The sequence below is a fragment of the Protopterus annectens genome, chromosome 8.part0 (assembly GCF_019279795.1).
Source record: "Protopterus annectens isolate FY-2018-M chromosome 8.part0, PAN1.0, whole genome shotgun sequence".
Lineage (NCBI taxonomy): Eukaryota > Metazoa > Chordata > Ceratodontiformes > Protopteridae > Protopterus > Protopterus annectens.
The window spans coordinates 1,475,180,815-1,475,195,577 of record NC_056741.1 but is presented as its reverse complement, the minus strand read 5'-3'; the positions used below and the strand labels follow the sequence as shown (position 1 = coordinate 1,475,195,577).

Here is a 14,763-nt window from a genome sequence, read left to right as displayed (position 1 = left end):
CAGTTCGTAAAAGTACTCAACATTAAAAACAAATATAAACAGGAAAACAAGGCACACAGGCAGGCAAGTAGTTATAATGATAGGAGGCTACCTGCTGTTAATTAAAGTCAGGCCATGCATCAATCTTCAAACACAATGAAATAAAATATGTGCTCCAGGAAAGAGGGTAAATTTGTCCTAAATGATGTGTGCTTGTTATATTACTAGAATTTAATAAAATTGTTCTAATGGAGAAAATTTTATAATATATGGTGCATCTTTACAGATTTCAGATATACCGCATGGAACAAAGGACATAACAGTGTAGTGGCCTGTTGCACAAATCACAATTTCTGGCTACAGTCTAAGCACAAACCATATAATTCTGAAGTCAACACTGTCTCAGTACTGATGAACACTTACCATGACACTCAAAAAACTTGGATTCATCGACACTAAATTCCCCCTGGACAGGTGTGATGTTCACCTGAAGTGCAGCTAAAGCAAGAAAGAAAAAAAAAAGACGGTGATTAGAGCGAGAATATATTCTTACACAAAGTCAGGGCTGATACAGCTTTTTACAAATCTACAACAGGAACTTTCTGAGTCACTTTCTTCTACAACCGTCTCAATGATTAGTTCAAAAAGCAGCAATCTATTATTGCACTTATTTTAAGTATATCTACATGCAGTCTTAGATGCATAAACATGCTTGTATCTCATATGCACAGGTATGGTCAGAATGGGAGCCATACAGCTCAATGATCCATTCAGACAAACTACATCAAAATAACAACAGAAAACACTACTCCAATGCTTGCTACAGCTAAGGGGTGGTAGTGGAAAGTACAAAATATCATGGGGAAAGTAGCTGGGTTTCAGGGGTGTTAAGGAATCTGAAAGGAATAAACAGTTGAAGCAGAAGCAGAAGTTAGCAAAAGAGGCAAAACAGTTAGAGGGGACTACAAAGGAGGTAGAGATTAGGTTATTAAACATTAGTAGATATACTGAGTTATCAGCAGGGATAAGAAGGCAATAAGGTGTGAGCAAGGCAAAGGGAAGTCGAAGATAAATGTTAGAGGATGAAGGAGATACAGTAGCAGTACTTAATATTAAGTACTTCTGCCATGCTTTCCCTACTACGGGAGACATGACCTGCAGATGGACCACAACAGTATCAGATGTAAGGTGTTAGACAGCAGACCATTCCAGATAGGACCACAGGTGGCCTGCTGATCCAAGGGCAAGTCATTCATCTGTACTAAATGTGACCGACTAGTCAGCTTGGGAATCGGAGGGTCAGACCAGCATGCTGATGAATGAGGGGTTTTAGGCAAGCTTCTTCTTCCTCTGGGTGAAGCAGAGGGCCATTCAATTTACAAGAACTGCAGGTATACCCTGTCAACACAAAAAAGTCCCTTTTTTGCTCTGTTTGCCCCTGTTGCCAGTCAATCATCCAGACCTCTACTGAAAAATTGGTTCATTTGTTTCCCATCAATGAGGCATGGGTAAACTAGGCAGACATAGGGGTGGTAGAGATTTTTGCATTTTGGGTCCCTAACCAACAACTTATGTTGCGTGCAACTGGCATATCACCAATGGAAAGTTACTTGCTTTTGCTGGTGATGTAACCCCATAAAATTGCCCTACCAGCTTCAAAGCTAGCATTCCCACATGATCTCTGATATCCACCAGGGATTCTAGTGCAGAAATGAGTGCCTAGGTGGGTATCCTGCCCCCTCCCTCTAAAGAGAAGCAAGCTGGCAAAGCCACATCACTTTTCTCTTCCCCCCATACCACTGTTAACAGGCACAGTTTAAGTTGTGCAAGAATTTGCCGACTACCTTGTCAATGTGTTGGGAAAATGTTAATAAGAAGTCTCTAGGGTTAAGGTTTCAGCTGCTTGCTAAGAGTTCTACAATAAGCAAAGGGGAGCTGTAGATGCCAAGGACTTGTTCAACTTAAAAATGCATCAAGTCAGTCTTTTTTACTGCAAGTCAGTACTTGAATAATTAGTACTGACAGCTCAAGGTCTGACTCCTACCCCTGACTTGTTTCTCCTTACTAATATAACTTCTGAAAACTACCGTACAGGGAGTATCAGACGTCCCTAAAGCTGCAAAGAACAAGGAAGAGGGTATACATGAACCTGTCTCATGGATAACAACAAAGTGAAGTCTGCCCTTTCTCATTTATAAAAATTAAAGTATCACAAAAATCATAGGGCATTCATCACAGAGGCGAAGCATCAATTATAGTTAAACTCTACTCGTTGGTGAAATGTTACAGAAAGCAGTGTGATCAGGTCAAGAAAATGTGGCCATGACAAGGTCATCTTCAGGAAAAGTAATGAAAAGCCCCTTTTAACTGCGTGGCAAATCATAATATCTCACCGGCTAAGATTGTGACTCTAGTAACAGTCAGCATGCTTAGTCTATGAACAACTAGGTTTTTTGCCGGGCAATTGTACTTCAAGGCATTAAAAGGCAAGGAATGAAAGCAGATCCTATATGTACTAATAAAACGTCCATCCCAGAGCTCTGTAAATAAATCTGCATAACCTATATACTCTAAGTTGTACAGTGACTGAAGAAATTTACCACAAAACATAACAGAAGCATTTTCTGCAGGGGAGAGGCCCCTTTGTACCACCATATAGGGCACTTTGCTTATTATTCTCACATGAAAGCCACTGCACTATTGGGAAAGAGTGATCAGGAAGGAACAAATGGTAAAGAACTATCTCTGTCTTTCCCAGATGGCTCTGATCCCAGAGAATGTAACAAACACTACATGGGGGAACGTGTGCATAACAACCATGAACAGGTACTTAGTACCTGGAGCTGTTTAGTATGTAAATCACATACAGTGCATCAACCTATTTGTGTTTGTATGTGTGTGTGTGTGTGTGTGTAACAAAATTAAACTTTTTTTCCAAGTCTAATTAACAAAACCTACAAACAATTTAAGGAATATAAAAACAACACAACTACAGTTATTTGTACTCAAGGCTTGTAGGATTCAAAGGGTGGAAAAAAACAAAAATGTCTCTTGATAACAAGAGTTCATATCAGGCAGATTAATACATCTGAATATCTCCTACAGAAGGAGAAATATAGAAATTATAGAACATGAAACTGAAGGAAATTACCACAGGGTCTTTATAGGTTCTCCTTCCATTAAAAGCGGACCACCAAGGATTACTGGTCTTGCAGTTCTTAGATCACCAAGGAGCAAAGATATAATATTTATTATGACTGCCCATACACAAATTGCTCCTAGACACTGATTTAGTTTACCTACATTATTTTGTTAGCTATTACAATTCCAACCTCACAATTAACAGCATCCTTTGACACTTACTCATCATTACTCATTATTCTTCTTCTTTCGGCTTTTCCCAGTTAGGGGTCGCCACAGAGGATCACCTGTCCGCTCATGATTGGCAGTGGAGTTTTATGGTGTGGAGTTGCCAGCTCGGCGCCCAACCTACCACAGAAGGCACACACACGCACGCACGCACTCACACCTAGGGCCAATTTAGAGTGTCCAATCCACTTACAGCATGTCTTTGGGATGTGGGAGGAAACCGGAGCACCCAGAGGAAACCCACGCAACCACAGGGAAGACATGCAGACTCTGCACAGAAGGCACCCCAGCCGAGGATTGAACCAGAGAACCTCTTGCTGTGAGGCGGCAACGCTAACTACTGCACCACCGTGGCCACCCACACTTACTCATCATTAATCTCTGGAAATACGACATTACATAACTAAATAGAATCGGGCCAACTTCAGTGTCCTGTGATGTACAAATGGCAGCCCATTCAGATTACCATACAAAAACAACGACCCTTTGTTTTCAGCAAATAAATCAATTTTTTATCCAAGATACTACAAACAGGTGAACACCAGAAGCACACAGAGTATTTGTTGTATCAGCATGACGGAGCATTTCAAACACCTCTACAATATCGAGGAGCATGGCAGCAACTGAATGCCCAACTCTATGGCCACACAAACTACGTCACAGAAATCATACTGGCTAGAAATGGTCTGCCCACATGAATCCCAGTCTGATAAAGTTCCATAACTGGTGTAGATGAAGAGTTATTTTGTAGTAAATCAACTAACCGCACAGTGCTCAAAATACTTCCTAATGATACATCCTACGTTGACTGGAATATAGTTCTAAACTAACTCATGGACTCCAATTTATTAATTAAATAATTTACTTACTTACTACTTATGCATATACTGCGGTGGTGGTGCTGCGGTAGCGTTGTCACCTCACAGTAAGACGCTGTCCGGTTCGATTCTCAGCTAGAGACATGCGTGAATGGGTGTACCTTCATTGAAGGTTGTGCGTCAGGGCCAGCAACTCGGCACGTAAAACTCTACTGCCAATCATTAGCAGACCGGAGTTCTGCTGTGGTGACCCCTAACCGGGAAAAGCCGAAAGACACAACAACTTACTATTTATGCATGAATTCTTGACCGGGGAAGTGTCCTGATCCAAGTGGACCATATCCAGGCTCATCCCTGGGGCTATAACCAGACAAAAAAGAATACTAATTCATATAAGGAGTTGGTTACAGAGCAACTTACATTAAGAAAACAGTAATACAGAGATACAAGCGCAGCTATAAGATTAATCAGTGTGAGGCTGGCAGTAGGTTTCCATAAACCAAGAAGACGGTCATGAAATATAGTACATGTGTTCTTTCCTTGTTAATTTTTTTTTTTTTTTGACCATACAGTTGGTTATTACTAAACAGGTGTCCAATGTGTCAAACTCAGTAAATAAGCAAAAGTTTTGGATGCTGGTAAAGAAAGTAATGAAACAGAAATACTACCTAGAATTACTGCTGAAACTAAAACCTCTACTTTGTGTGTTGTTTAGAAAAAAAAATGCATTTTTCTGAAAATTTGGACAGGAAGTTGTAGGAATGTACTTGCAATAAGAAATGAAACAATGAGGTCATGCGTGAAAAATAAAGTATGTGTATTGGGTCTATATTATATAAGCGAACACTATATAATCGACCCACAATCCCCCAAAACCCCAAATATCGAACACACTGATCAGCTGACCCGTTTAAAAAAAAAATCAAAACACAAAATAAAGTGGGGGGCTTCGGCCCCACCCCCATAGTTAAATATACCAACTCCAAGATCACACCACAGTGGAGCAAATGGCAAAGTCATGAAAATGGCCCAGTGATTTTTTTCCCTAGGTAAAAAATTGCTGTTTCGTGCTTTCGGTGTTTTGCCATTTCGTATAATGACATTCGACTAAATAGCTTTTGCAATTCATTGCGTTTGCTAAAAAAATAGGGACCCTGTGTATAGACTGAGATCCCTTTTGTGTACAAATTGAATGTTCTTCCTAAATTCGCATTGATTTTTACTAGGTCCTCTAGTTTCCATCCATATTTCAGTGATGTGCTGTAGGTTAATTGGTACTCCTTCAAAGCTCAATTTCTTTTAAATATGCGTCTTGGGTCTGTGTCAGGGCCACCTCCCAGTGGGATGTTCTTATAGATCTCCTGTGGAAGGTGTACATGGAGAATCCTACATATTTGCCCACACTAACTTAAGTTGGTCCTCTCAATCCATAAAGGTAACATCTCCACTCGGAGATTCTCTCAGATTGCCATATTTCTCATTCTGTCATGGAAAGTATAACCACCAACCCCAGGAAAGTAACTACTTTCTACTTCATGTAGGTCTTCACTATCCTACACGATGATAGGAACATAGAAGAACAGGTGTACTTCCTACTCATCCTTGATCGCTGTCAGCTACAATACTCATCCCTTATCACTGTCAGCTACAACACACAAGAACCCTGAAAAGTCTCAGCCTTAGACTTGGCCAGCCAGGAAGAGTTACTATGCACTGTCAATGAGCTGTACACAGCGCAGTATCAATCAACTGGTCGGCAGGTAAAAAGGAGGCTACTCTGAACACTTAATGTGGAATTTGACTTGTGGAGAGAGGCAAGATGAGCTGTGAATGGTGCAGCCATGCACTGGTGGGGGTGGGGGAAAATAATTTATTTCTGTGCAGTGACATGCTAGAATTTACATTTTACAAAAAGCCTCACATACTTCCGAAAAGACTTATTTTTTTTAAGTTATACATTTTGTTAAATAATTAGATTGTTTTTCAAAATGCCAGGCTGGCTTAAGCCTCTCATTTCAGGTGTTCTTTTCAGTACTAAAAAGGTATGCTATGCACTATTTGGTGTGTGTGTGTGTGTGTGTGTGTGTGTGTGGTGGTGGCAGGGTGCAGAGCCGGATCTACTTTAAAGGAGTGAATTACCATTATACCTGATACACTGAAGCCTCTTTTTTTCATTTAATCCTGCTGCTCTCAGCAATTACCACCAGCATTACTATTATGCAATATGATGGCTATACTGAGTTACGTCTAAGGTAATAAGTGCAACACGGTAACTAAACAGCTGCTATTCACTAGTCTCTATTTATTCTCTATTGTAACAGAGTATGGGGTTTGGTGGTGGGTATTTATTTATTACTTATTACTGGATAATGGGTACTGAATGTGTTTATTTAATGTGAACTACCTCTTGCATGACATACGTGTTATTTTCTTTCTCATGTTATTCTATACCACTATATCTACTTTATTTGCACTGCATTTCTCTCTTCAGGTAACATTTGTAATTTTGTTTAGGCTGCACTTGTGTGGTCCTAAATGACAATAAAGTTTTTTTGAATTTCTTTGAATTTGAATTACACGGACTTGCAAAACAGCGAGACAAAAAACACAAAAATTTACATTAACGAACATATATATCGTCAACGTTTTCACCATCTAAGTAAACACTTGGCCAACATGGTGAACTTTGCCCTCTTCTCCACTGTAGAGCGATCTCAGAGTTGGTATATTTAGATAGGGAGGTGTGGGGGGTGCAACCCCCCACTTGGGTGGGTTTTATTTTCTTCAGTTTGTTTCTTACTTCCTGTTGGCCAGGTGTTTACTTGTGCGGTGAAAACTTCCAAAGATGTATATGTTCGTTAATGTAAACCTTCATGGTTTCTGTCTCGCCATTTTGGAAGTCGACATAATGGTAATTCATTGTTTTAAAGTAGATACGTAGTGCCAACACCTGAATGGAAAAGCCGCCTAAGTTCTGAAAGCTGCTGTATAATTCCAAAAATCCTGGCTACATGATGCAAGTTAATCACTAAATAAAAACCACAAACTGCGTTGATAAATTTAGAGTTGAATAAGGTTTTATATGCATGAATGGGGCAGCATTGTTTTTAAAACTGAATATTGCTTTAAATGAAATGTTACTTGATTAAGAGGAAATTATGTCACTATAAGGAATTGTATTTAAAATGGTTGGAAAAATTTAAAATTATGTCTGAAGAAGTTTAATATTCATGTAAACGAAAGCGCTAACATTTTAATACAGTTTTACTTTTGGAATAAAGCTTGCGATCATTTTATACTTCTAAGTGGTAGTTCGTCTTTGTGGATTTAGCTGACACATTGCCTGCTTTAGTTCATCACTAAAACGTGGTCTCTACTGCACCTCCAGGTGTGTCCTGGATGGTCATCAGTTAGCAAAGGGAGACTTATTAGGATATAAATACTAATTACAATGGACATTAAAAAGTACAGTCACACTAACCATGCACTGGATTTTTATTTATATATGTTTTTAAGTAATGACTATCAGAAATATAAAATGGGGAGTGACTCTACAGGCTGCGAGGATGTGTTAGGTACCTGGCAATGGCACTCTAACGTAAGGTATCTTTGTGAACAGGACTAGGAAAATATTCAATTCCTATGCCACAAATCTGCAATGCGCACCCCTACAATCAACAAAAAAAACACACTTCTGTGCTTCATGGCATAGTTTTAGGTTACAAAGCAGGACTTATAAAACATTTCCACAGCAGACATGGCACTACAGTAGTGGGGTGAAACCCCATGCGAATCTTCCTTAATATTTAAATATGAACCTTTATAACTTCTCATTATCAACCCTGCTCTCTGCTTTCTAATAACTTTGGCAGAGCATCACAAACAAAGTATATTTTCAAAGAATGGCAAAACAGCTGCCAACATGTTAGCCCATGTAGTTTTCCAGCTATGTGTAGCCAACTGCCTGACACGGAGACATGCTGATTCAGCACAGCCACGCTCGCAAGAAGGCACTCTAGACTCCTGATGCAATACATGTGTGTACACAAACACCACCAACTAATGTTGTATTTTACCTGATTACAGATTTACTATGATTAAATGCATCTTGATAAATCAACATGCAATTAAGTGCAACCAAAATAAACATTGCTACCAGATAAGGTCACTACTTCCGCGGAGGTGCAGCAATAGCGTTGTTGCCTCACAGCAAGAGGTTCTCCTGTTCGATTCTCGACTGGAGTGCGGGAAGTGCCTTCTGTGTGGAGTCTGCATGTCCTCCCCGCAGTTGGGTGGGCGTTCGAAAGACATGCGTAAATGGGTGTGCCTTCGTTGAAGGTTAAACGTCGAGCTGGCACCTCAGCGTTCGTGAAAATCTATTGCCAATCATTAGCGGACCGGAGTTCCGCTGTGGTGACCCCTAACTGGGAAAAGCCGAAAGACAACAACAACCACATAAGGTCACTGAACACACAGTCCCTCTTCAGGGGCAACCTGGAATGATTTGCTCAGAGTCACACAGCAGGCAAACAGGGACTGTGAAAAACTCACAACAGCCAGAAGGTCTAGATCTATAAGCACCACACCTGAAAAAAAAATCACTCCAAACTAGTGAAATTGAGCACATATCACACAAGAATAATTTGTTTTCCGCATAACACAACATGGCGGCAAACCCCACAACCCTCACCTCCATGGAGACCAACTGCAGGGTCATGCAACTTGGAGAAAAGAGAAAATTAATCTCTCCCCTCTTCAAAGGTTCCTGCAAAACCAAAAACTAAAAGCACAATATCTGTGACAGAGCCAGTTCCAAGGTACTGAAACCAGTCCTTCTTTTGTGATGTTTTGTGACACAATGTAACACTCACTGCATGCTTCCCTGTCATGTCAACCCTGGTTACACTTATGAAATTTCATTATGTAAATAACTGCATAACGTTTGCTGAGCAGGCTGACCTTCGGTCAAATGACTTCTCTTTAAACAAGAATTTATTTTTTTGTCAGCAGTAGATATTAAAACACTGCTCTCTTGAGGTTTCTGCTTCTTGTTTTCCTAAAAAAAAAGCCAGAGTTAATGGTTTCTTCAATAAGCCTGCTTGTCTGAAGGGAAATAAGCCTGCTTTTTAACACTCCCAAACATAATCATTTTAACTTCCACACTCAAGCACCTCTCTTGACTTGATTCAATTTCTTTCAGCCTTAGTTCTTTAATTCACTTCAAGGCAAGGTTACACATACAAGAAAGTAAACTTAATAAAAAGCAATGGTTGATTGGATTCAACTGAGTGAAAAAAATGGCTAAGTACTTTTTCGGCATAACGCGTTACTCTTAAAATAGAGATATCCAGTGAACTGACCCAAGATCAGAAGAACCTGCTGGATAAGTACTTTTTCAGCATCACTGTCTTACTCTTAAAACAGAGATATCCAGTGAACTGACCCCAGATCAGAAAAACCTGCTGGCAATCAAACATGCATTAATTTGTTCCTTGACAGAAACATCCACAATGTTTAGGGGGAAACGTGTTCGATTAGAGAGTTTTATACTGCTTGATGCCAAATTAATAAGTATTGCTGGTAGCAGTTAATCAAAATATACTGAAGTGCACTGCAAAGATTAGAAAGCTGTCTTTTTACACACTAAAATCAACCCCAACAATTCCTCTTTTCTTTGTTGTACCTTTGCATTAGATAGTTTGCCTGACATTTTAGCAAACCCAGTTCATCAGGCTAGACAGCCATACAAGATAAAGGCAGGAAACAAGCCACTTGTGCTTTCTCAGAGATCAGCTGGATATTAAATCAAAAATATACAAAAAAGGATGGCAAGTGATGAAATCCCCAAAATGGCTGGATTTATTGTAACTATGCCTTAGTTAGTATAATTCCTTTTAGTTTTGCTTAGGATATAATATTCCTTCTTCTTGCCAAACATACAGAACAGCTCAAACAAAGGGTTAAATATTAAATTACAAGAAAATTTTTAAGAAATGCACAAAACAACCTACTCATGCATAGAAAAATAAAGCAACAACTTAGAAGAACTAAATTGCAAAAAATTAGATCTTAAATTCTGAACAGAGACTGCAAAAAAAGGCAGAATCCTGAAAAGTTCAACCAGTACTGCTGTCCACAACAGTTCCTAAAAGAGTAGCAGGTAAAAAATGTTCTTTTACATGGTGTGAATGTGTGTGTGTGTGTGTGTGTGTGTGTCACTGGATTTCCCTTATGATTTCAGGGGCTTAGAAAATGCATTTCTGTTGGAGAAGCGTGTGTTTGTAGTACTATATCAAAAAAAGTACAGTTTTGTACCTACCATAAATGTAGATGTTCGAGGATCCACATTGCTGCAGTCCTAACTATTGGGTAGTCCGCTGTCCAGTCGGCCCGAATACCAAAGTATATTGACGGCGGTCAGGGCGCATTAGACTGACGCCAGTACGTCAGGGTACTAATGCGCATGACCGACGTCATATCCTCAGTCTTTTCTTGCCCCAGATGTCAGAAGACCCTGAAAAGCTAAGGCCAAAACCAAAAATTCCAAACATACCTGCACCAAAAATATGTACAATATATACAAAATTACCAGAATATAACCTCACCTACACAACCACCCTTAAACACAGAGGGAAGGAGGGAGGGTAAATTGGACTGCAGCAATGTGGATCCTCGAACATCTACATTTATGGTAGGTACAAAACTGTACTATGTTCTTCATTCCACATTGCTGCAGTCCTAACTATTGGGTAGAATCCCAAAGCAGAGGTAAGGGAGGCTGGCAAATCATAAGGAAGCAGGAACTGACAACATGCCTTGCAAAATAGCTGTGGCAAAACCAGCCCTAGACTTAGAGTAGAGAGGAAGGTGATAATGCTTAGAGAAAGTATGCACTGAACTCCAAGTAGCTGCCTCCAAAATATCCTTAGTGGCCACCCCCTTTAGAAATGCTGTAGAAGTGGCAGTAGCCCTAGTGGAATGAGGCCTAATTCCAGCTGGAATCTCCTTGCCATGATGGGAATAACAAATGCAATGCAAAACCCAATCCACCTAGAAATAGTTTGTTTTGACACAGGCTTGCCCTGCGAACTCAAAGCAAAAGAAACAAATAACTGCTGAGACTGCCTAAAATCCTTAGTCCTGCTCAAATAATAACGCAATTGCCTGTGTACATCTAAAGTGTGCAAAATCTTTTCCCCTTTATTTTGGGGATCTGCATAAAAAGTAGGCAAATGAATAGTTTGGTTTAAAGCCACACTAGAAACCACCTTAGGCATAAAGGAAGGATTAGTACGTAAAGATACCCTATCCTTATGAAAAATCAAGGAAGGCTCCACCGCCATAAGGGCCTGCAACTCAGAAACCCTTCTTGCAGAAGCAATGGCCAACAAAAAGCAGTCTTCCATGACAAATATTTCAATTCAGCAGTAGCCGAGGCTCAAAAGGTTGTAGAGTAAGTTTCTCCAACACAAAATTGTGATCCCAAGCAGGAGTAGGAGCTCTACGTGGGGTCTTATATTCTTTGCCCCTCTAAGAAATTGCTTGAACAAAGGATGAAAACAATGGTGGGTCACAATCATAGTGAGCTGAAATTGCTGCAGCATGAATCTTAATGGAAGAAAAAGACAAACCTTTGTCCAATAACTCAGTAAGATATTGAAGAGCCACACTCAAATTAGGCTCAGAAATCTCCAAATTGTTTGCTGCACTCCAAAATAAAAATCTCTTCCATTTTTCATGACACTTTCCTTGTACTAGGTCTTCTGGCTTCCATAATCACATTTAAAACTTGTTGAGGAAGTTGAGACCTGTTGTCTTTCAAAACAGAATATGCCAGGCTGTTAGATGAAGAGATTGAAGCTTGACATTGAGCAGGTGACCGTCCCTCTGAGACAACAGGTGTGGAATCAAGGGTAAAGGCCATGGAGGCTTCCTTACCAGACTCCTCAGTAATGGGTACCAGTGCTGCCGAGGCCAATCTGGAGCTATTAAAATCATCCTTGGCTTGTCTTGTCTGACCTTTAGAAGCACCTTTGGGAGAAGAGGCAGAGGTGGAAAAGCATACACATGAAGATTTTTCCAACTGAAAGAAAGAGCATCCACTTTCCAAGCTGTGTGATGAAACCTCTTTGTGCAAAACTTTGGCAGCTGGTGGTTTAGTGGAAAAGCGAACAGATCTATGTCTGGAGTTCCCCATGACACTGTCAATTTTTGAAATACATGAAGATCCAGTTTCCACCGTGGGGATCCATGATTTGTCTGCTTAACACATCTGCTAAGGAGTTCTGTGCTCCCGGCAGAAACCTTGCCTGAAGAGTTAGTTGCAAGCTGAGCGCAGTCTCCCATAAAATCATTGCTTGCCTGCACAACGGGTAAGAATGTGTTCCCCTTGTTTGTTGATGTACCACATGACAGTTGTGTTGTCTGTTAGAATCAACACCTGCCCTGGAAGAAGTAACTCCTTGAAAGCCATTAATGCAAACTGGACTGCTAACATCTCTTTCATGTTGATATGTAGATGCTGTAGTCTGGCAGGCCACTTGTCTTGTATCCACTTTCCATTTAGATGAGCTCCCAAGCAATGTCTGAGGCATCTGTCGTTAGAATCTGACTCGCCTCTGGCCGGGTCACAGAGAGTCCCTTGTTTAGGTGACATTCCTGAGCCCACCACAAAAATTCCTTTTGAATGCAAGGTATTATTTGAATGACAGTGTCCAAATCCTGGCAGTGCTGTGCCCATACATTTTGAGATACCATTGCAGCTTCCTCATATGCAGTTTGGCATTGGGAAGCACCAGAATACAAGATGCCATGAACCCTAAGGCTTGAAGGACTGTCCTTGCAGTCAGCCCGGACTGAAGAGATAGTTGATGGAAGTAACTGGAAAGATTCTTTTGTTTGTCCGGGTTAAAAGGCCATCTGGGCTGCTGTATTCAGTCTCACACCCAGAAAGCACATGTCTTGAGAGGGTACTAGACTGGACTTTATTTCGTTCACAGAATACCCTAGGCATCTTAGCACTGCTATGACATAATCCAAATGCTGTAGAAGGTCTTCCTTTTCTTGAGCTAGAATCAGGCAGTCGTCCAAGTAAGGATAGATTTGAATTCCTTTAGCCTGAAGTAAGCTATCACTGGAGCCAGAACCTTTGTGAATACTCTGGGCGCAGTGGATAAGCCAAAGGGCAATGCAGAGAACTGATAATGAGAATTTCCAGCTCGAAACGCAGATACTTCCTGCAACTTAGTCTTATAGGCACATGAAGGTAAGCTTCCTTGAGATCTAAAGTTACCATCCAGTGATCCTTGCCCAGCAGAGGTAAAAGCTGTTGTAACGTCAACATTTTGAACTTGGGAATGTCCAGATAAGTGTTGAGGATAGATAAATCCAAAATTGGCCTCCACGTGTTCCCCTTCTTGGTACTAGGAACAGGCGAGAATAAAATCCTAGGCCCCTTTCTGGCACAGGAACTGGCTGAATGGCCCCTATGTGGGAGCAACAGAGAAATTTGCTTGTGAGCCTCTTGTCTTTGTAGAGGAGGAATGTCTGGCATGCCTTTGAAAGGAGGCATGGTATGGAAATAAAACCTGTAACCGTGGTGAATGATATCCAGAACCCATCTGTCTTGGGTAATTAAATCCCAATTTTCTTTGAAAAGAGACAGCCTTCCTCCCAAAGGTGCTGCCAGGCAGAATGTACTGGCAGCTGAAAAGGCAGGTCATTGGGTCTGCTTACGAAAGGACTGACCCCTGCCCTCACCAGAAGTCTGAGCAGGGGAACTCCCTGTCCTAGGCCTAAAAGAACCTTGAGCTCTGCCCCTACCACGTCTAGACCTACCCCTAGACTGGGAATCATAAGCAGGATAAGTCTATCCCTTAGTAGGCCAATTTCTACTAAACTGGAGGCTGCACCTGCAAAAATCCTTAACAGTTTGCATAGACTTAGCCTTGTCCTCCATTTTCTTTAAGACTGCTTCCACAGGCGAACCAAACAACACATCAGACTGCAAAGGAGCATCCAAAATCCTTGTTTTAACATGCTCAGCTAAATTCTGATCTCAACCAGGCATGCCTACGAAGAACAGAACCAGTGGCAGCCACCCTCGAGGAGGCCTGCACAGCATCAAAACCACATTGCAAGGAATGTTTACCCACCTGTTCAGACACATGAACTAAATCCTGCAACTCTTTACACTCAATACCTTCTGCCAGAGCATCCACCTTAGATTTCAATTGTGAAAGGAGATAATTCTGATATTTTAACATGTGAAACTGACAATTCAACGCCCTCATGGCTAAAGTGGAAGAAGTATACACTTTCTTTCCCCATCTATCCAAAGCCCTTGCCTCTTTATCAGGAGGAACAGGATTTTAACAACAGAGGCCTTCACACCTTTAGGCCCCTGAGAGACAGTTTCGGTCTGCCCTAGGACTCTTAAAAGATACTTATGAGCTGCAGGCACCCTATAGTACCTATCCGGTTTAAGTGGGCCAGGAGGCAAAGAACCAGGATTGAGGGAAGCCTCTGCAAAAACATCTTCCACCACATTCAGAACAGGAGCTGGAATGGCAAAACAGCTGCCAACATGTTAGCCCAT

At 40.9% G+C, this 14,763-nt stretch overlaps 1 protein-coding gene across 1 annotated transcript in view; it reads right to left on the bottom strand.

Annotated features, from left to right (window-relative positions):
• The window catches only part of NCAM1 (neural cell adhesion molecule 1), a 1,088,618-nt gene that overhangs the window by 910,446 nt on the left and 163,409 nt on the right, over positions 1-14,763 (bottom strand). Inside the window, exon 3 of the mRNA XM_044079459.1 lies at positions 403-527. Coding sequence (XP_043935394.1) covers positions 403-527 — 125 coding nt within the window. The remainder of the gene's footprint in view (positions 1-402; positions 528-14,763) is intronic.